The 17,500-nt window shown below is 41.4% G+C and overlaps 1 protein-coding gene across 2 annotated transcripts in view; it reads right to left on the bottom strand.

The window, feature by feature from the left end:
• Positions 1–17,500, bottom strand: part of ndor1 (NADPH dependent diflavin oxidoreductase 1) — a 29,479-nt gene that overhangs the window by 5,756 nt on the left and 6,223 nt on the right. For both annotated transcript variants that reach the window (XM_068574182.1, XM_068574183.1), the window contains exons 8-14: positions 16,443–16,570; positions 15,679–15,890; positions 15,260–15,367; positions 15,024–15,138; positions 6,281–6,427; positions 6,086–6,204; positions 27–121 (exon numbers count right to left, since the gene is read on the bottom strand). In XM_068574182.1, the coding sequence (XP_068430283.1) occupies positions 27–121; positions 6,086–6,204; positions 6,281–6,427; positions 15,024–15,138; positions 15,260–15,367; positions 15,679–15,890; positions 16,443–16,570 (924 nt within the window). The remainder of the gene's footprint in view (positions 1–26; positions 122–6,085; positions 6,205–6,280; positions 6,428–15,023; positions 15,139–15,259; positions 15,368–15,678; positions 15,891–16,442; positions 16,571–17,500) is intronic.

Here is a 17,500-nt window from a genome sequence, read left to right as displayed (position 1 = left end):
GACTACGCGGCACTCTTCTGACTCACCCAGCAATGTAAAAGCAGGCACTTCTGTTGGCAATCAAGTCCCACAAGAGCTTAGCGTTCTCCTTCACACGATCCTGCACATACACTTTTTCGTCCTGAAACGCGAAAACATGTTACCTTATTAGTCACAAAAAACACACACAAGTCTTAAGAGAAATATATATACATCAAGAAAAAACTACTGTGGAAGAATGTTTCCTTGAAACACTATTCCACTGTTCACAAAAGGAGGAGAGTCTGCACACACCTTCTTTCCAAATAATTCCAGATATAGTATTCCCAGTTCACTATTTCTTGTTTTTTGCAAATAAATATTTTATAAAAATAAGATTCTGATAGTTGTTTCTGTGTCAATGACAGTATCTGCTCGAGGTTCCACGGGTCATACAACTCAGGATCCTATCATGCTTTGGAGTCTGTAACGGCCTGAGGGGAAGCGTTGTCGCAGGCGTCTACATTCCAGCCAGAAGGCACCACCTACGCATTAGAGGAGCATCAGGATCAGGTGTGGGACAAGACTCATCTGATCCTGATCTCCTCATCAGTGAGGCTTATAAAAAGGCAAGGAGGGGAAAGGAGAAGAGAAGCTTCTCTTCTCGCCAACGGAGGTGAAACCGGTAAGCCGGGTAGCGGCCTGGTTGTGATAGTCGGTTGGGATAGTTCTAGACAGTATTACTTTTTGAGTTCTTTGTTTGTTTCATTAAAATCATTTAAAACCTGTAGAAAAGACTCTGCCTGTGACTGTTGTGCGGCCCTAACGTCTGGGCCCTTCCTCCCATCCTGTTACACTGGTGGAGAATGCGGGCAAGGACCCCAGCGGTGGCATAGCAGTCCAACAATGGAGGACCTAGTGCGAGAATGGGTGCGCATTTCGGCGGAACAGCAGACTCTGCACCAGAAAATGATTGAAAATGAAGAGCAACGAGAGCACAACGTCCTTCTCCATGCAGAGGTCCAGAAGTGTTTGGCGGCCACCCTTCCTGCACAAAAGGAGGCCGGGCAGCCAAACCCTAGTGGTTTTATTCCTAAAATGACAGAGTGCGACGATGTAGAGGCCTATTTGACAGCCTTCGAGCGCACCGCCAAGAGGGGGGGCTGGCCCGAAGGCTCCTGGGCAAATCTGGTCGGGCCCTTGCTACTAGGACCGGCCCAGCAGGCCTACCTTGACCTCCCGCCAGACCAGTCCAAGGTGTATGCGGTCGTGAAGAAAGAAATCCTGGCAAGGTATGGCTACAGTTTAGCGGCAAGAGCCCAGACTTTCCATGACTGGTGGTTTAAACCAGAATTGCCAGCCAAGGCTCAAATGTATGACCTTCGCTGGGTAACCAAAGCTTGGCTGACCTCTGACCCAGACGGGTTAAGTATCTTGGAGAGGATCATGACTGACAAATTCATCCGATCTCTACCATATGAGGCCAAGAAAATGACCAGTCAGCAGAACCCAGCCAACCTAGAGGACTTGGTTAGCCTGGTGGAGAGCCAGAGAGTTACAGCCAAGTTACTCAGACCGACGCAAGCAGAGCCTGAGGTGAGCTGGAAATTCAGGGAGGAGGTACCAAGGGCTAGGAAGACGCGTGAACTGGAGGGTCCAAGGCGAAGGCGACCACCCTCCACAAGGGACCGACGGAGTTGCTTTAAATGCGGCGAGCTGGGCCACAAGGGCTAACCAAAGTTCCGATGCAGAGGCGCTCCTGGACAACTTGGGGTTCGCCTTCCTGTCGGAACCAGGCACAGAGGATGACTTGCCGCCAAGGTTAAAGGGCCAGTTTGGAACCGCCCAGATGGAGGACCCGAATCTGCTGCTTGCACGCAGCAATGTCGCATAAATCGAAGGGCAACTAGCTCCAGGGCTGGGTAAGCTAACCTTTCCCTGTTTTCCAATACTAAAGAGACAGAAGGCCAGAGATTTGCTGGTGGTCCCAAAACCCTATGTTTCCACAGTGTTGCACCTTGCCCACAGCCATGTCCTGGGGGCCCACCTTGGAGTAGAGAAGACCAAACAGCGGATTGCCAGCCGGTTCCACTGGCCCAGAGTCGTGAGAGCAGTAGAGGACTATTGTCGGTCCTGCATTGCGTGTCAAAGCATGAGCCCTATGTCACACTTTAAAAGTCTGCTCATACCACTCCTTAAAATTGATGTGCCATTCTCCCACATCGCTATGGACTTGGTGGGCCCCTGGACAAGTTGGCTAGGGAACATCAGTATATACTGGTGGTACTAGATTATGCAACCAGGTACCTTGAGGCCATCCCCCTGAGGACCATGAACACTGAAGTCAATGTTGAAGAAGGTAGTTGATAAAGATGGTCGCAACTGGGACCAGCTTCTGCCCTATGTTTTGTTCTTAATCAGGGAGGTGCCTCAAGCGTCCACTGGCTTCTCCCCCTTTGAGCTGCTATATCGACACAGCAAAAGAAGCCTGGAAGGAGCAACCAAGTCCTCATCGGAGTCTTGTGGAACATGTGGAGAAGATGCAGGCTCACATGAGACGTGTGGCTAATGTGAGGGAACACGTGGCTCAAGCCAAAGAAGCGCAACAGCAAGTCAACAACCGAGGGGCCTAACCTTGGGAGTTCCAATCAGGGGACAAAGTTCTGGGTCTAATGCCCACCACCAACCACAAGTTCTTGGCATCATGGCAAGGACCCTAAGAATTGGCAGAGAAGGTAGGCCCAGTCAACTACAACGTATGTCGGCCTGGGCGACGCAAAACCTTCCAAATCTACCATGTTAACCTGCTGAAAAAGTGGTACAGCCGAGATGTGCTCCTGTGTTGTGTTGCCTCTGTGTCCCCTTCTCCTCCAGAAAGTGACGTTACATATGGCCCTGGCTTATCCAAAGCACAGTTACAACAAACCAGAGAACTGGTTCAGCAGAATTTGGACGTTTTCTCTGCACAACCTGGGCGCACCTCTTTGATGGAACATCATATTAACACGGAACCAGGCAAGAAGGTAAAAATGCGCCCCTACAGGATACCCAAAGCCAGAACGGACGCCATTGAGCAAGAGGTCCAGAAAATGTTGGCTTTAGGGGTGATAGGAGTCCTATAGTGAGTGGTGCAGCCCAGTGGTCCTTATCCCTAAGCCAGACAACACCAAGCGGTTCTGTAATGACTTCAGGAAAATAAATGAAATTTCAAAGTTTGATGCGTATCCCTTGCACAGGATAGATGAGCTGATCGACTGCCTCGGGGAAGCCTGTTTCATCAGCATCCTGGACCTGACAAAGGGGTATTGGCAGGTCCCCTTGGCAAAAACCGCAGAGGAAAAGACAGCCTTCGCCACTCCGTCAGGGCTGTATCACTACACAGTGCTGCCCTTCGGTCTGCATGGAGCCCCAGTCACATTCCAGAGACTGATGGACCGGGTTCTGAAGCCGCATCGCGAGCATGCCGCTGCCTATATTGATGATGTGGTAATTCACAGTGACTCCAGGGACAGCCACCTGGAAAGACTGACAGCAGTCCTAGAAGCTCTCCGCAAAGCCGGCTTGAAGGGCAAACCCCAAAAATGCAAGCTTGGTCTGGAAGAGGCAGAGTATCAGGGCTACACTATTGGAAGGGGCAACATGAGGCTGTAAGAAAGCAAGGTCCAGGCAATCCAGGGCTGGCCACGCCCCCTCCCCCATCCCCCACAAAGGCTGAGGTAAAAACATTTTTAGGTCTGACCTCGTACTATGGTCGCTTCATCCCCAACTTCTCTGCTGTAGTATCTCCCCACAGACATGACCAAAGCCTCCCAACCACTCAGGGTTAAGTGGACAGAAGCAGCTGAACAGGCCTAAAGAGGGCCTGAAGGAAAAAACAGTGAGCAAATATAACTTTTATAGATTCCCTGATGAGGATTTTTTTTGCCAGTAATATCAATTGCCGATAATCCATATTGCCTAAATCAGTTATTTTTTGTTAATTTGTCGGGTTACAGCAGTTGAGCTACAATAATCCAGACTCTTATTGTGTATAGCACAAAATCACCAATTTGCCTCAGAGGGCTTTACAATGTGTACACATATGATATTCTCTGTCCTAGGACCCTCATAATGGAACAGGTTGGGTCTTTAAAGCCACCATGTAGAATTTAATGTCTGGCTTTGACACCCCTCAGGGGTAGTATATACTAGAACTAGAAAGAGCATTTCCTGCAGAAAATGCGTTGGAATGCAAAAAGATGAAGCTTATAGCTGAAATATTTGAAATAAATAGCTGAATATAGCTGAACATAGTGGAATATAGCTTACATTAGCTAAATATATTATAAAATGAAAGAATAGCTGAATATATGTGAAAATGAAAGAATAGCTGAATATATGTGAAAATAGCCGAATGTATTAATATAGCTGAAAATAGCGGAATAGATGAATATATAAATAAATAGCAAATCATTACTGAAAAAATAGAAAAGGCAAAATACCTGCTGAAAAATGTTACAGTTCAAAATCATTTAATTGAACTGTTGAAAATCCTTGTCATTTAAATGTATAATTGGAAAAGTTGAAAGGAAAACTGCATCATGTAAATCAGAGGTGTCAAACATACGACCCGGCTGCCAGGGTGTCCAGTCCAACAGAAGAAAAAAAAAGAAGTTTTTTCTAAAAAATTAAAGTCTGCCATATGTGGGGTTTGAACCACTGACCCATTCCGTTAAGGCGCGGGCGCATCCGTTCGTGAGCGTTTACACGCGCGGCCGTTTCACGTTAGTGGGCGTTCACGTGTGCTGCCGTTCACGCGCGTGCACAGCCGTTCATGTGCGCGACCGTTCATGTGCGCGACCGTTCACGCGCGTGCACGTGCGCACACGTTCGCGTGTGCGGCCGTTTACGTGCCTGCAGCCTGCAGATGCACAGACCAAAGGGCTGCTGCTAGGGACGGACCTGCTCTCCCATTCAGTCGGACTTCAATACGTCTTATCTGTTGGATTCCTATCGACGGCAGTTTACGGCAGAAGACAAGATTTCCCACGTTTTGAGCTATAAATTATGTCCAAAGAGTATACGGTTTGGAGTAGAGAGCAAGTTTAAAATATCTGTATCGCCAGGTGCTCTCGCTCTGAGTATTACATCACTCGCTGTGAGCTGCCCAACACACAATAATGAGAAAGGCAGAAAATGTGCGGAAAAAACATAAAACGAAAACGCATACAGTTAAAACACTATACAATATATCAAAAAGCTGAGTAATACAGTAAAAGATAAACGTTTTGTCAACATTTTAAAGGTGGAATGGTGTCTCTAGCTGAAGGCATGACAGAGCCTTTACCTTTTGAAGTTGAAGAGTTAAAAGCGGATTTGAAGATGTTCTTCATTGGAAACCATTCATTTTTATTTTGATAAAAAGCTGAATAATTTTAAAATTTGAGAAAATATGAAAAATGTAAAAGCGTAGATTAATAGCTGAAGGTTTTGTCAACATTTGAAATTTTAAATATTGTCTCAAGCTCAACGTATGAAGAAACTGTAAACGTTTGAAGATAAAGATGATTTGAAGATTTCCCCATTGGGTCCCATTATAAAAAAAATCATAAAAAGCTTAATAATTTGGAAATTTGAAAAGTCAGAAATATGAAAAGTTATAGCCATCGTCTCCTTAAGTATTTGAATAATTGAACTTTTTCTGTAACTGGAAATATGAAGGACTAGTTACGGTCCAAAATACAGATGGAAGAAATAGAAGAAACGGTTTAATAAAGATTTGAAGAACAATAGTTGGAATGCTTGCGGTAATTAGTTGGAATGCTTGCAGCATTCCAACTAATTACCGCCTTTCAGTTGTCTGTGTCCGCCAGGCTTGCTGCAGTTATTCTGTCAAATGTCATCGCTTCATTTTATTCATTAAGACATTTGTTTTAAATCGTGTGTTATGGCCAAAAACCTATTTTGCGAGGTCAAGTTTGAAAAAAATCCTCCCAAGCCTTCCCGAGATAGCGTGTTTAAGAAAATGGAGTGGTCGGATAAACAACCCCAAAAAATAACGACACTGTAGAGACAACAGTCCATGTTCGCTGTTAATGTTCAGACCTTTCCTGTGTTCGTTCACATATGTATCGTGTGGTTGTCTGACCTGGTCTCTTGAGAAGGCAGTGATGAGAGTCAGATGTCCAGTCTTCGTCATGCCCTCCCACTCTGACCTGAAGTAGAAGTCTTTGGACTCATTGCGACAGCCGATGAACAGAATGTTGGCTAAACCGCAAGAAGACAAGGAGGACATGAAATTAAGTGGAGAAATGTCCTAAATTTAGAAAGGTAAAGGTCTCACCATATTTTCCCCCAGCTATCCTTTCTTGTAAAGCCGATCTGAAAGGTGCCACTCCTGTTCCAGGTCCAACCATTATCACAGGGGTGTCTTTCTCTTTGGGGAACTTCAGAGTTCCCTTCTTCACCCACTGAGGCACATACACCTCCCCTGCAACAATGTGGAAGTGATTGTCACATCTGCTATTTATTTGTCCTTTGACACAGATTCTTTGTTCGGTGTGGGGCCACATGTTTTTCTGACCACCACTTATATACAACACATACATCATGATTTTGTAGAATGTTTGTTTCACTGTTCAAGCCCCTGCATATATGCTTCTATGGCCTGAAATACGGTCTTTGTTTACAAATGAATTTAATTAAAACAAGGATATCTTTGGAATAGTGTTGGTAATGTTTGAGTGTGTTGACCTAGGATGCATACCTAAGGACCTTAGAACTACAAATGAGTGGATGTGTCTCGTAAATAAATCAGTTTTTTCTTTGTACAATCCCTAGAAATGTATGGTGGTTTTATCAGGGAACTATTTGTGACAGTCACGTGAAGTTACAAAAATTCCATAGTTAGCCAAATGTGTTGACATATCTATTTTACAAAGCAGATACAACTGTATAATACTAATTAATGACAAGCTGACAATGTACAGTGCATCCAGAAAGTATTTACAGTGCTTCACTTTCCCCACATTTTGTTTTGTTACAGCCTTATTCCAAAATGGATTACATTTGTTTCCTCAACATTCGACAAACAACACACCATAATGACAAAGTAAAAAATGCTTTGGGGAAATTTTTGCAAATCCATTAAAAATAACGAATGAAAATATAACATGTATATAAGTATTCACAGCCTTTGCTCAATACTTTGTTGAAGCAACTTTGGCAGCAATACAGCCTATAGTCTTCCTGAGTATGATGCTCCAAAGTTAGCACACAGCCATTATTAGGTCTCTCCAGAGATATTCAAGTGGGTTCAAGTCAGGGCTTTGTCTGGGTCACTCAAGGCAAATCTATTAAAAACTAGAAAATTTCGCAAGAAATTTTGAAAGTGTGGCTACTACTGCCGTAAGACGTCGCAATATATAGATTTTGTTTATTACGCCCGTCTCTCCTCCAAAACACTTGAATAAAAGTTACCTTTTGAAGCTGAAGAGTTGAAAGCGGATTTGAAGATGTTCTTCATTGGAAACCATTCATTAGTTGGAATGCTGCAAGCATTCCAACTATTGTTCTTCAAATCTTTATTAAACCGTTTCTTCTATTTCTTCCATCCGTATTTTAGACCGTAACTAGTCCTTCATATTTCCAGTTACAGAAAAAAGTTCAATTATTCAAATATTCAGCTACCTAAGGAGACGATGGCTATGACTTTTCATATTTCTGACTTTTCAAATTTCCAAATTATTAAGCTTTGTATGATTTTTTTTTTATAATGGGACCCAATGGGGAAATCTTCAAATCATCTTCAACTTCAAACGCTTACAGTTTCTTCATACGTTGAGCTTGAGACAATATTTAAAATTTCACATGTTGACAAAACCTTTAGCTATTAATCTACGCTTTTACATTTTTCATATTTTCGCAATTTTCAAAATTATTCAGCTTTTTATAAAAAAAAAAGAATGGTTTCCAATGAAGAACATCTTCAAATCTGCTTTCAACTCTTCAACTTCAAAAGGTAAAGGCTCTGTCATGCCTTCAGCTCGAGACACCATTCCACCTTTAAAATGTTGACAAAACGTTTAGCTGTTATTGTATTACTCATCTTTTTTTTTTTCCTATAGTGTTTTAACTGTCTGCGTTTTCGTTTTATGTTTTTTCCGCACCTTTTCTGCCTTTCTCATTATTGTGTGTTGGGCAGCTCACAGAGGTGATGTCATACTCCAGAGCGAGGGCACTTGGCGATACACATATTTTAAACTTGCTCTCTACTCCAAACCGTATACTCTTTGGGCATAATTTATAGCTCAAAACGTTGGAAATCTTGTCTTCTGCCGTAAACTGCGGTCGATAGGAATCCAACAGATAAGACGTGTTGAAGTCCGACTGAATGGGAGAGCAGGTCCGTCCCCAGCAGCAGCCCTTTGGTCTGTGCATCTGCAGGCAGCAGGCACGTAAACGGCCGCACACGCAAACGGGTGCGCACATGCACGCGCGTGAACGGGTGCGCACATGAACAGCCATGCACGCGCGTGAAGGGCAGCACACCAATGTGAAACTGCCAGCTGCGCCTGTGGATCAGTGGTCTGCCTTAGAAGCAAAGGGTCAGTGGTTCAAACCCCACCTATGGGAGAAAGAAATGTTTTTCTTCTGTTGGACTGGACACAGTGCCGGGCCGGACCGTGTGTTTGACACCCCTGATTTAGATGATGCAGTTTTCCTTTCAACTTTTTCAATTATACATTTAAACGACAAGGATTTTCAACAGTTCAATTAAATGACTTTGAACTGTAACATTTTTCAGCAGGTATTTTGCCTTTTCTATATTTTCAATAATGATTTGCTATTTATTTATATATTCATCTATTCCACTATTTTCAGCTATATTAATTTATTCAGCTATTTTTACATGTATTCAGATATTCTTTCATTTTCAAATATATTTAGCTATATTTAGCTAATTTAAGCCATATTCCACTATGTTCAGCTATTTCTTTCAAATAGTTCAGCTATAAGCTTCAGCTTTTTGCATTCCAACACATTTTCTGCAGGAAATGCTCTTTCTAGTTTTTATTTTGATAAAAAGCTGAATAATTTTGAAAATTGAGAAAATATGAAAAATGTAAAAGCGTAGATTAATAGCTGAAGGTTTTGTCAACATGTGAAATTTTAAATATTGTCTCAAGCTCAACGTATGAAGAAACTGTAAACGTTTGAAGTTGAAGATGATTTGAAAATTTCCCCATTGGGTCCCATTATAAAAAAAATCATAAAAAGCTTAATAATTCAAAGATTTGAAAAGTCTGAAATATGAAAAGTCTTAGCCATCGTGTCCTTAGGTAACTGAATAGTTTTATAATTGAACTTTTTTCTGTAGCTGAAAATATGAAAGAGTTGAAGAGGTCCAAAATACGGATGGAAGAAATAGAATAATAATAAAAATAATAAGTTTAATAAAGATTTGAAGAACAATAGTTGGAATGCTTGCAGCATTCCAACTAACTAGAAAGAGCATTTCCTGCTGAAAATGCGTTGGAATGCAAAAAGCTGAAGCTTATAGCTGAAATATTTGAAAGAAATAGCTGAATATAGCTGAACATAGTGGAATATAGCTTAAATTAGCTAAATATAGCTAAATATATTTGAAAATGAAAGAATAGCTGAATATATGTAAAAATAGCTGAATATATTAATATAGCTGAAAATAGTGGAATAGATGAATATATAAATAAATAGCAAATCATTATTGAAAATATAGAAAAGGCAAAATACCTGCTAAAATTTTACAGTTCAAAGTCATTTAATTGAACTGTTGAAAATCCTTGTCGTTTAAATGTATCATTGGAAAAGTTGAAAGGAAAACTGCATCATCTAAATCAGGGGTGTCAAACATACGACCCGGCCCGCCACAGTGTCCAGTCCAACAGAAGAAAAAAAAAAGTTTTTTGAAAAATCAAAATCTGCCATAGGTGGGGTTTGAACCACTGGCCCTTTGCTCCTAAGACGGAGTTGCTAACCACTGATCTACAGGTGCAATTGGTGAGACACCTGATATTATTGAGTGTCTACAAGACCATCTGTTAAACCTCAGAACGTGAACGTCAGTGACGCTGTTAATCCTGACGTCTATAACCACAGTGACCTGCACACACACGCGCGCACACACACACACACACACACACACGAACGTGCACGCGACCATAATAACACGTTAACGCACGCGCGCGGCCGTTGAGGCGCGGGCGCACCCGTTGGCGAGCGTTTACACGCGCGGCCGTTTCACGTTCGTGGGCGTTTACGTGTGCTGCCGTTCACGCGCGAGCACGGCCGTTCATGTGCGCCACCCGTTCGCGTGTGCGGCCGCTTACGTGCCTGCTGCCTGTAGATGCACAGACCAAAGGGCTGCTGCTGGGGACGGACCTGCTCTGCCATTCAGTCGGACTTCAACACGTCTTATCTATTGGATTCCTATCGACCGCAGTTTACGGCAGAAGACAAGATTTCCAACGTTTTGAGCTATAAATTATGCCCAAAGAGTATACGGTTTGGAGTAGAGAGCAAGTTTAAAATATGTGTATCGCCAAGTGCCCTCGCTCTGGAGTATGACGTCACCGCTGTGAGCTGCCCAACACACAATAATGAGAAAGGCAGAAAAGGTGCGGAAAAAACATAAAACGAAAACGCCTACAGTTAAAACACTATAGGAGATATCAAAAAGATGAGTTATACAATAACAGCTAAACGTTTTGTCAACATTTTAAAGGTGGAATGGTGTCTCTAGTTGAAGGTATGACAGAGCCTTTCCCTTTTGAAGTTGAAGAGTTGAAAGCGGATTTGAAGATGTTCTTCATTGGAAACCATTCTTTTTTTTTTATAAAAAGCTGAATAATTTTGAAAATTGAGAAAATATGAAAAATGTAAAAGCGTAGATTAATAGCTAAAGGTTTTGTCAACATGTGAAATTTTAAATATTGTCTCAAGCTCAACGTATGAAGAAACTGTAAACGCTTGAAGTTGGAGATGATTTGAAGATTTCCCCATTGGGTCCTATTATAAAAAAAAAATCATAAAAAGCTTAATAATTTGGAAATTTGAAAAGTCAGAAATATGAAAAGTCATAGCCATCGTCTCCTTAAGTAGCTGAATATTTGAATAATTGAACTTTTTTCTGTAACTGGAAATATGAAGGACTAGTTACGGTCCAAAATACGGATGGAAGAAATAGAAGAAACAGTTTAACTAGAAAGAGCATTTCCTGCTGAAAATGCGTTGGAATGCAAAAAGCTGAAGCTTATAGCTGAAATATTTGAAAGAAATAGCTGAATATAGCTGAACATAGTGGAATATAGCTTAAATTAGCTAAATATAGCTAAATACATTTGAAAATGAAAGAATAGCTGAATATATGTAAAAATAGCTGAATATATTAATATAGCTGAAAATAGCGGAATAGATGAATATATAAATAAATAGCAAATCATTATTGAAAATATAGAAAAGGCAAAATACCTGCTAACATTTTACAGTTCAAAGTCATTTAATTGAACTGTTGAAAATTCTTGTCGTTTAAATGTATAATTGGAAAAGTTGAAAGGAAAACTGCATCATCTAAATCAGGGGTGTCAAACATACGACCCGGCCCGCCACAGTGTCCAGTCCAACAGAAGAAAAAAAAAAAGTTTTTGGGAAAAATTAAAATCTGCCATAGGTGGGGTTTGAACCACTGACCCTTTGCTCCTAAGGCAGAGTTGCTAACCACTGATCTACAGGTGCAGTTGGTGAGAGACCTGATATTACTGAGTGTCTACAAAACCATCCGTCAAACCTCAGAACGTGAACGTCTGTGACGCTGTTCATCCTGACGTCTATAACCAAAGTGACCTGCACACACGCGCGCACACACACGAACGTGCACGCGACCATAATAACACGTTCACGCGCGAGCACGGCCATTCATGTGCGCGACCCGTTCGCGTGTGCGGCCGCTTACGTGCCTGCTGCCTGTAGATGCACAGACCAAAGGGCTGCTGCTGGGGACGGACCGGCTCTCCCATTCAGTCGGACCTCAACACGTCTTATCTGTTGGATTCCTATCGACCGCAGTTTACGGCAGAAGACAAGATTTCCAACGTTTTGAGCTATAAATTATGTCCAAAGAGTATACGGTTTGGAGTAGAGAGCAAGTTTAAAATATGTGTATCGCCAAGTGCCCTCGCTCTGGAGTATGACGTCACCGCTGTGAGCTGCCCAACACACAATAATGAGAAAGGCAGAAAAGGTGCGGAAAAAACATAAAACGAAAACGCCTACAGTTAAAACACTATAGGACATATCAAAAAGATGAGTAATACAATAACAGCTAAACGTTTTGTCAACATTTTAAAGGTGGAATGGTGTCTCTAGTTGAAGGCATGACAGAGCCTTTCCCTTTTGAAGTTGAAGAGTTGAAAGCGGATTTGAAGATGTTCTTCATTGGAAACCATTCTTTTTTTTTTAATAAAAAGCTGAATCATTTTGAAAATTGAGAAAATATGAAAAATGTAAAAGCGTAGATTAATAGCTAAAGGTTTTGTCAACATGTGAAATTTTATATATTGTCTCAAGCTCAACGTATGAAGAAACTGTAAACGTTTCAAGTTGAAGATGATTTGAAGATTTCCCCATTGGGTCCCATTATAAAAAAAATCATAAAAAGCTTAATAATTCAAAGATTTGAAAAGTCTGAAATATGAAAGGTCTAAGCCATCGTGTCCTTAGGTAACTGAATATTTTTATAATTGAACTTTTTTCTGTAGCTGAAAATATGAAAGAGTTGAAGAGGTCCAAAATACGGATGGAAGAAATAGAATAATAATAAAAATAATAAGTTTAATAAAGATTTGAAGAACAATAGTTGGAATGCTTGCAGCATTCCAACTAATAAAGATTTGAAGAACAATAGTTGGAATGCTTGCATGCTTGTATATATAATATACAAACAGTATACATAGTCTCTGTGACAGTGGTGGACAGGAGGAGAGGAGACAGAAAGATGGACAGGGTTCAACCTTTAGTCTGTGTCGAGCGCGTTAGTTGGAATGCTTGCAGCATTCCAACTAAATATAGCTTAAAGTAGCTAAATATATTTGAAAATGAAAAAATAGCCCAATATATGTGAAAATAGCTGAATATATTAATATAGCGGAATGGATGAATATATAAATAAATAGCAAATAGTTACTGAAAATATAGAAAAGGCAAAATACCTGCTGAAAAATGTTATAGTTCAAAATCATTTAATTGAACTGTTGAAAATCCTTGTCGTTTAAATGTATAATTGGAAAAGTTGAAAGGAAAACTGCGTCATCTAAATCAGGAGTGTCAAACATACGACCCGGCCTGCCAGGGTGTCCAGTCTGACAGAAGAAAACAAAAAGTTTTTTTTATTTCTTTTTTTTAGATAAAAGTTAGCAAAAGGTGGGATTTGAACCACAGCTCCTCTGCTTCTAAGACGGAGTTGCAAACCATTGATCCACAGGCGCAGCTGATGAGAAAAGTAATATTCTTGGCTTGCAGAGTATCTTTAAAACCATCTGTTAATCCTCAGAACGTGAACGTCAGTGGAGCTTTTAATCCTGACGTCTGTGACCAAAGTGACCTGCACACACGCGTGCACACACACGCGAACGTGCACACGACCAGCATAACACGTTAGCGCGGCCGTTCATGCGGGTACACGGCCGTTAATGTGCTTGGCGTTTACACGCGTGCTGCCGTTCACGCACGTGCACGGCCATTCATGTGCGCACCCGTTCGCGTGTGCGGCCATTCACGTGCTGCAGCCTGCAGATGCACAGACCAAAAGGCTGCTGCTGGGGACGGATTGTTCTCACATTCAGTCGGAGTTCAACACATCTGAATCTGTTGGATTCCTATCGACGGCAGTTTACGGGTACAGAAAAACGGGTACAGAAAAATGTCTGCAGCATTTAAGGTCCCAATGAACACAGCGGCCTCCATCATCCGGAAATGGAAAAAGTTTGGAACCACAAGGACTCTTCCGAGAGTTGACCGCCCAGCCAAACTAAGCAATCGGGAGAAAGGCCTTAGTCAGGGAGGTGACCAGGAACCAGATGGTCACTCTGACAGAGCTCCAGCATTGTTCTATGAAGAGAGGAGAACTTTCCAGAAGGACAACCATCTCTACAGCATTCCACAGATCAGGCCTGTATTGTAGAGTGGTGAAACGGAAGCCACTCCTTGATAAAAAAAAAGTACATGACAGCCCGCCTGAACTTAGACCATGAGAAACAAAATTCTCTGGTCTGATGAAACAAAGATTAAACTGTTTGGCCAGAATGCCAAGCGCCATGTCTGGAGGAAACCAGGCACTGGCCAATACCATCCTCTATAGAGAAGCATGGTATTGGCAGCATCATGCTGTGGGGACGTTTTTCAGCAGGAGGAACTGGGAGACTAGTCAGGATTCAGGGAAAGATGAATGCAGCAATGTACAGAGACATTCTCCATAAAACCTGCTCCAGAGCACTCTGGACCTCAGACTGGGGCGACGGTTCATCTTCCAGCAGGACAACAACCCGAAACAGCCAAGACAACAAAGGAGACAACTCTGTGAATGTCCTTGAGTGACCCAGACAAAGCCCTGACTTGAACCTGATTGAATATCTCTGGAGAGATCTAAAAATGCCTGTGTGCCAACTTTGTCGCATTCATATTCAGGAGGACTAGAGGCTGTTTCGCTGCCAAAGGTGCTTCAACAAAGTATTGAGCGAAGGCTGTGAATACTTATGTACATGTTATATTTTCATTCTTTATTTTTAATAGATTTGCAAAAATTTCCCCAAAGCTTTTTTCCCTTTGTCATTATGGGGTGTTGTGTGTAGAATGTTGAGGGGAAAACATAATTTAATCCATTTTGGAATAAGGCTGTAACATAACAAAATGTGGAAAAAAGGAAGCGCTGTGAAAACTTTCCGGATATACTGAATGTATTGATGTATTTCTAAAATTAACACACAACATTCAGCCAAACAGAATGAAGTAATATCTGTGGATGTAATCTGAACACTTGTTAAATATGAGACCTTGTGCAGGGTCCATGGAGGCTAACCAGGTGGAACAAAGGCCTCTTCTTGGTTTATACATCTTGGTTTTGTAACGAACCACAGCTACAAGGATCTGAAGCCTGTGTGGGTGAACCTGTGTGGAAAGAGGGCTTTTTGTGTCTTTACCACTCAATGAACAGCTTTGCTTGATTGGCAAGTGAAAGAAAGCTTATCTTTTCATGGCAGTTAAATAGTTGTCACGAAAGACGAGCTACCTGGAGAGAGGAGGTGATGGAAAATGAACGAGGTTGGATCTCAGGAAATAGATCTAGGAGATAGTCTACTTTGATTTCTGCTGTAGTATGGGGAAAATCTGCCAAGACCTGCAGGAGCAAGAACACAGGTTTACAATTTAAAAGCCTTTATGTGCATGATTCGAACATAAAAGACACTGAGACAGACTGCAATGATCTGATGAATGTGCGAAAAGAAAGATTTTGACTATCTTTTTTAAGCAAGATTGTCTAATTTTTCTACAAATGGAAATATATACTATAAACGTAATATCAAATATTCTGTAATCACATTAAATCCTACACACAGAGGCTTTAACATAAGTAAAAATCTAAAACAAAAAGCAACACAGTTAGATTTTTCTTTCTTGACAAGACTGAACTCCTTGTTCACTGCCCACCTCCAATGCAGTGCGTCTGGGGCGGTTGCAGTAGCTGTGCAGCTCGTCCTGGCCTGACGCTGAGCTAAACTCGACCAGCTTCTGCTGCTCCATCTCGTTCGTGGCAAAGGTAGACAGCAGCTCAAAGAAGGAGCGGCGAGGCACGGCACCGATGTCCAGGTAGCTCTCCACCAGGTGGCGGACAGTACATGGCTGAGGAAGCCTGGTTTGAACTTAGAAGACAGGGGTTCATGGTCATTTCATCGTCACACGTCTGTTAGAGCTGGGTCATTATGTCTTTTTGAAGTAGTAATTCTGCTTTAAAGCTGCACAAACCAGTATCTTAATGGTACAGTAATAGTGAATTAAATGACAGTACGTAATGCAAAAGGGGTCAAAACAGAAAACCCATCAAAAATAATCAGGCAACTCTACAGTCACTTTTCAGCCTCTTTTAGTTTATTAGTTTGGTTTTATGAAGACTTGTAATGTTTTAGTCTCTCACACTCATCCACTTTAGCAGGCAGTGGTTCACAAGCAACATACAGGTGAGAAGGCAGAGAGTGGTTCCAATGTCATGAAAAGTGGAATTATGAAAAAGGCACCCTATGGGTCTTTATTTCTTTGCTATAAACCAAAAGTGTGTAAGTAGGACACACACACACACACACACACACACACACACACACACACACACACACACACACACACACACACACACACACACACACACACACACACACACACACACACACACACACACACACACACACACACACACACACCTGCAGTCTTGTCTGTGGCCCAGAGAGTGAACCTGGCCTCTGGGTCTAATCTCAGTAGTTGACAGAACTGCTGTACATCCTCTGGTGTGTTACATGGACGCATCATCACCACATCACCAGCAGCAAACCTACGCAGCAATAGCACAACAAATGCTCAGTGCAGTTGTTGATGATACGATACCTATAAAGATACAAATGCTGACAAGAATAACATTAAACTCAATGGAATTAGGGATATGTGGAAAAACTTAAACACAAAACAAGAATTACACATTCAAATTGGTAAGATCTGAAGAGCACATTTAGGAAATCTGTACAAAGACAAAACATTCATTTTGATTTCTCAATCTGTCCAGCTCAGTAAAAGCTTGTTTTCCTGAAGTCGAGTGGGGACCAATCAAACCCCAGTAACTACCGTGTTTTCTGTGTCAGCAGTCGCCTGAGTAAAACATTTTGTCATATTCTGAATGAAAGAATACTAGATTTCCTTGTTTCATTGATGACAAGAAAGCCCTCGACTCTATTTAGTGTGATAGACTCTATTACAGACTTCTAATATTTGATATGTTTACGTATGGTGAACATGTCTGATATAGTTGAATCAATGTATTTCGAAATACAATGCTGCTAAAATTGGAGACAAACTGAATTCTTCACCCAGAAAAGAGACGTTACATTTTCCGCTGCAAACTAAAACACATCTTTTCCGACTATACCTTGAATGTAAATTTTTAAAAAGCACTTTAAATAACACTTATTTATAGTACTTTGTAGTTTGGCTCTCTTGAAGAAATTGTACTTTCTTAAATCTTGTTGTTTTAAGTTGGTACTGTCATGGTTGAATGCATTTATAATAACTCACCTTGGATAAAAACTTCAGTTAAATGTAATGTGAATAAAAATTAACTTGCAGTTCAGTTCCTGGCCTCTCCCTCCTCAATAGAGAGGTAAAGAGTCTGTTTTATGCTGATGTCCTGGTTCTATTGAAAAAGCACTACAACAGAGTATAATAGTTATGTCACAGCTGAGCCCCAGCAGTAAATATATAGAAAAAGTAA

Source organism: Clinocottus analis, unplaced genomic scaffold, assembly GCF_023055335.1.
Source record: "Clinocottus analis isolate CAN_PGR_092001 unplaced genomic scaffold, fCliAna1.0.p SCAF_13, whole genome shotgun sequence".
Taxonomy (NCBI): Eukaryota; Metazoa; Chordata; class Actinopteri; order Perciformes; family Cottidae; genus Clinocottus; species Clinocottus analis.
The sequence above is the reverse complement of the archived record's forward strand: the minus strand, read 5'-3'. Positions and strand labels throughout refer to the sequence as shown.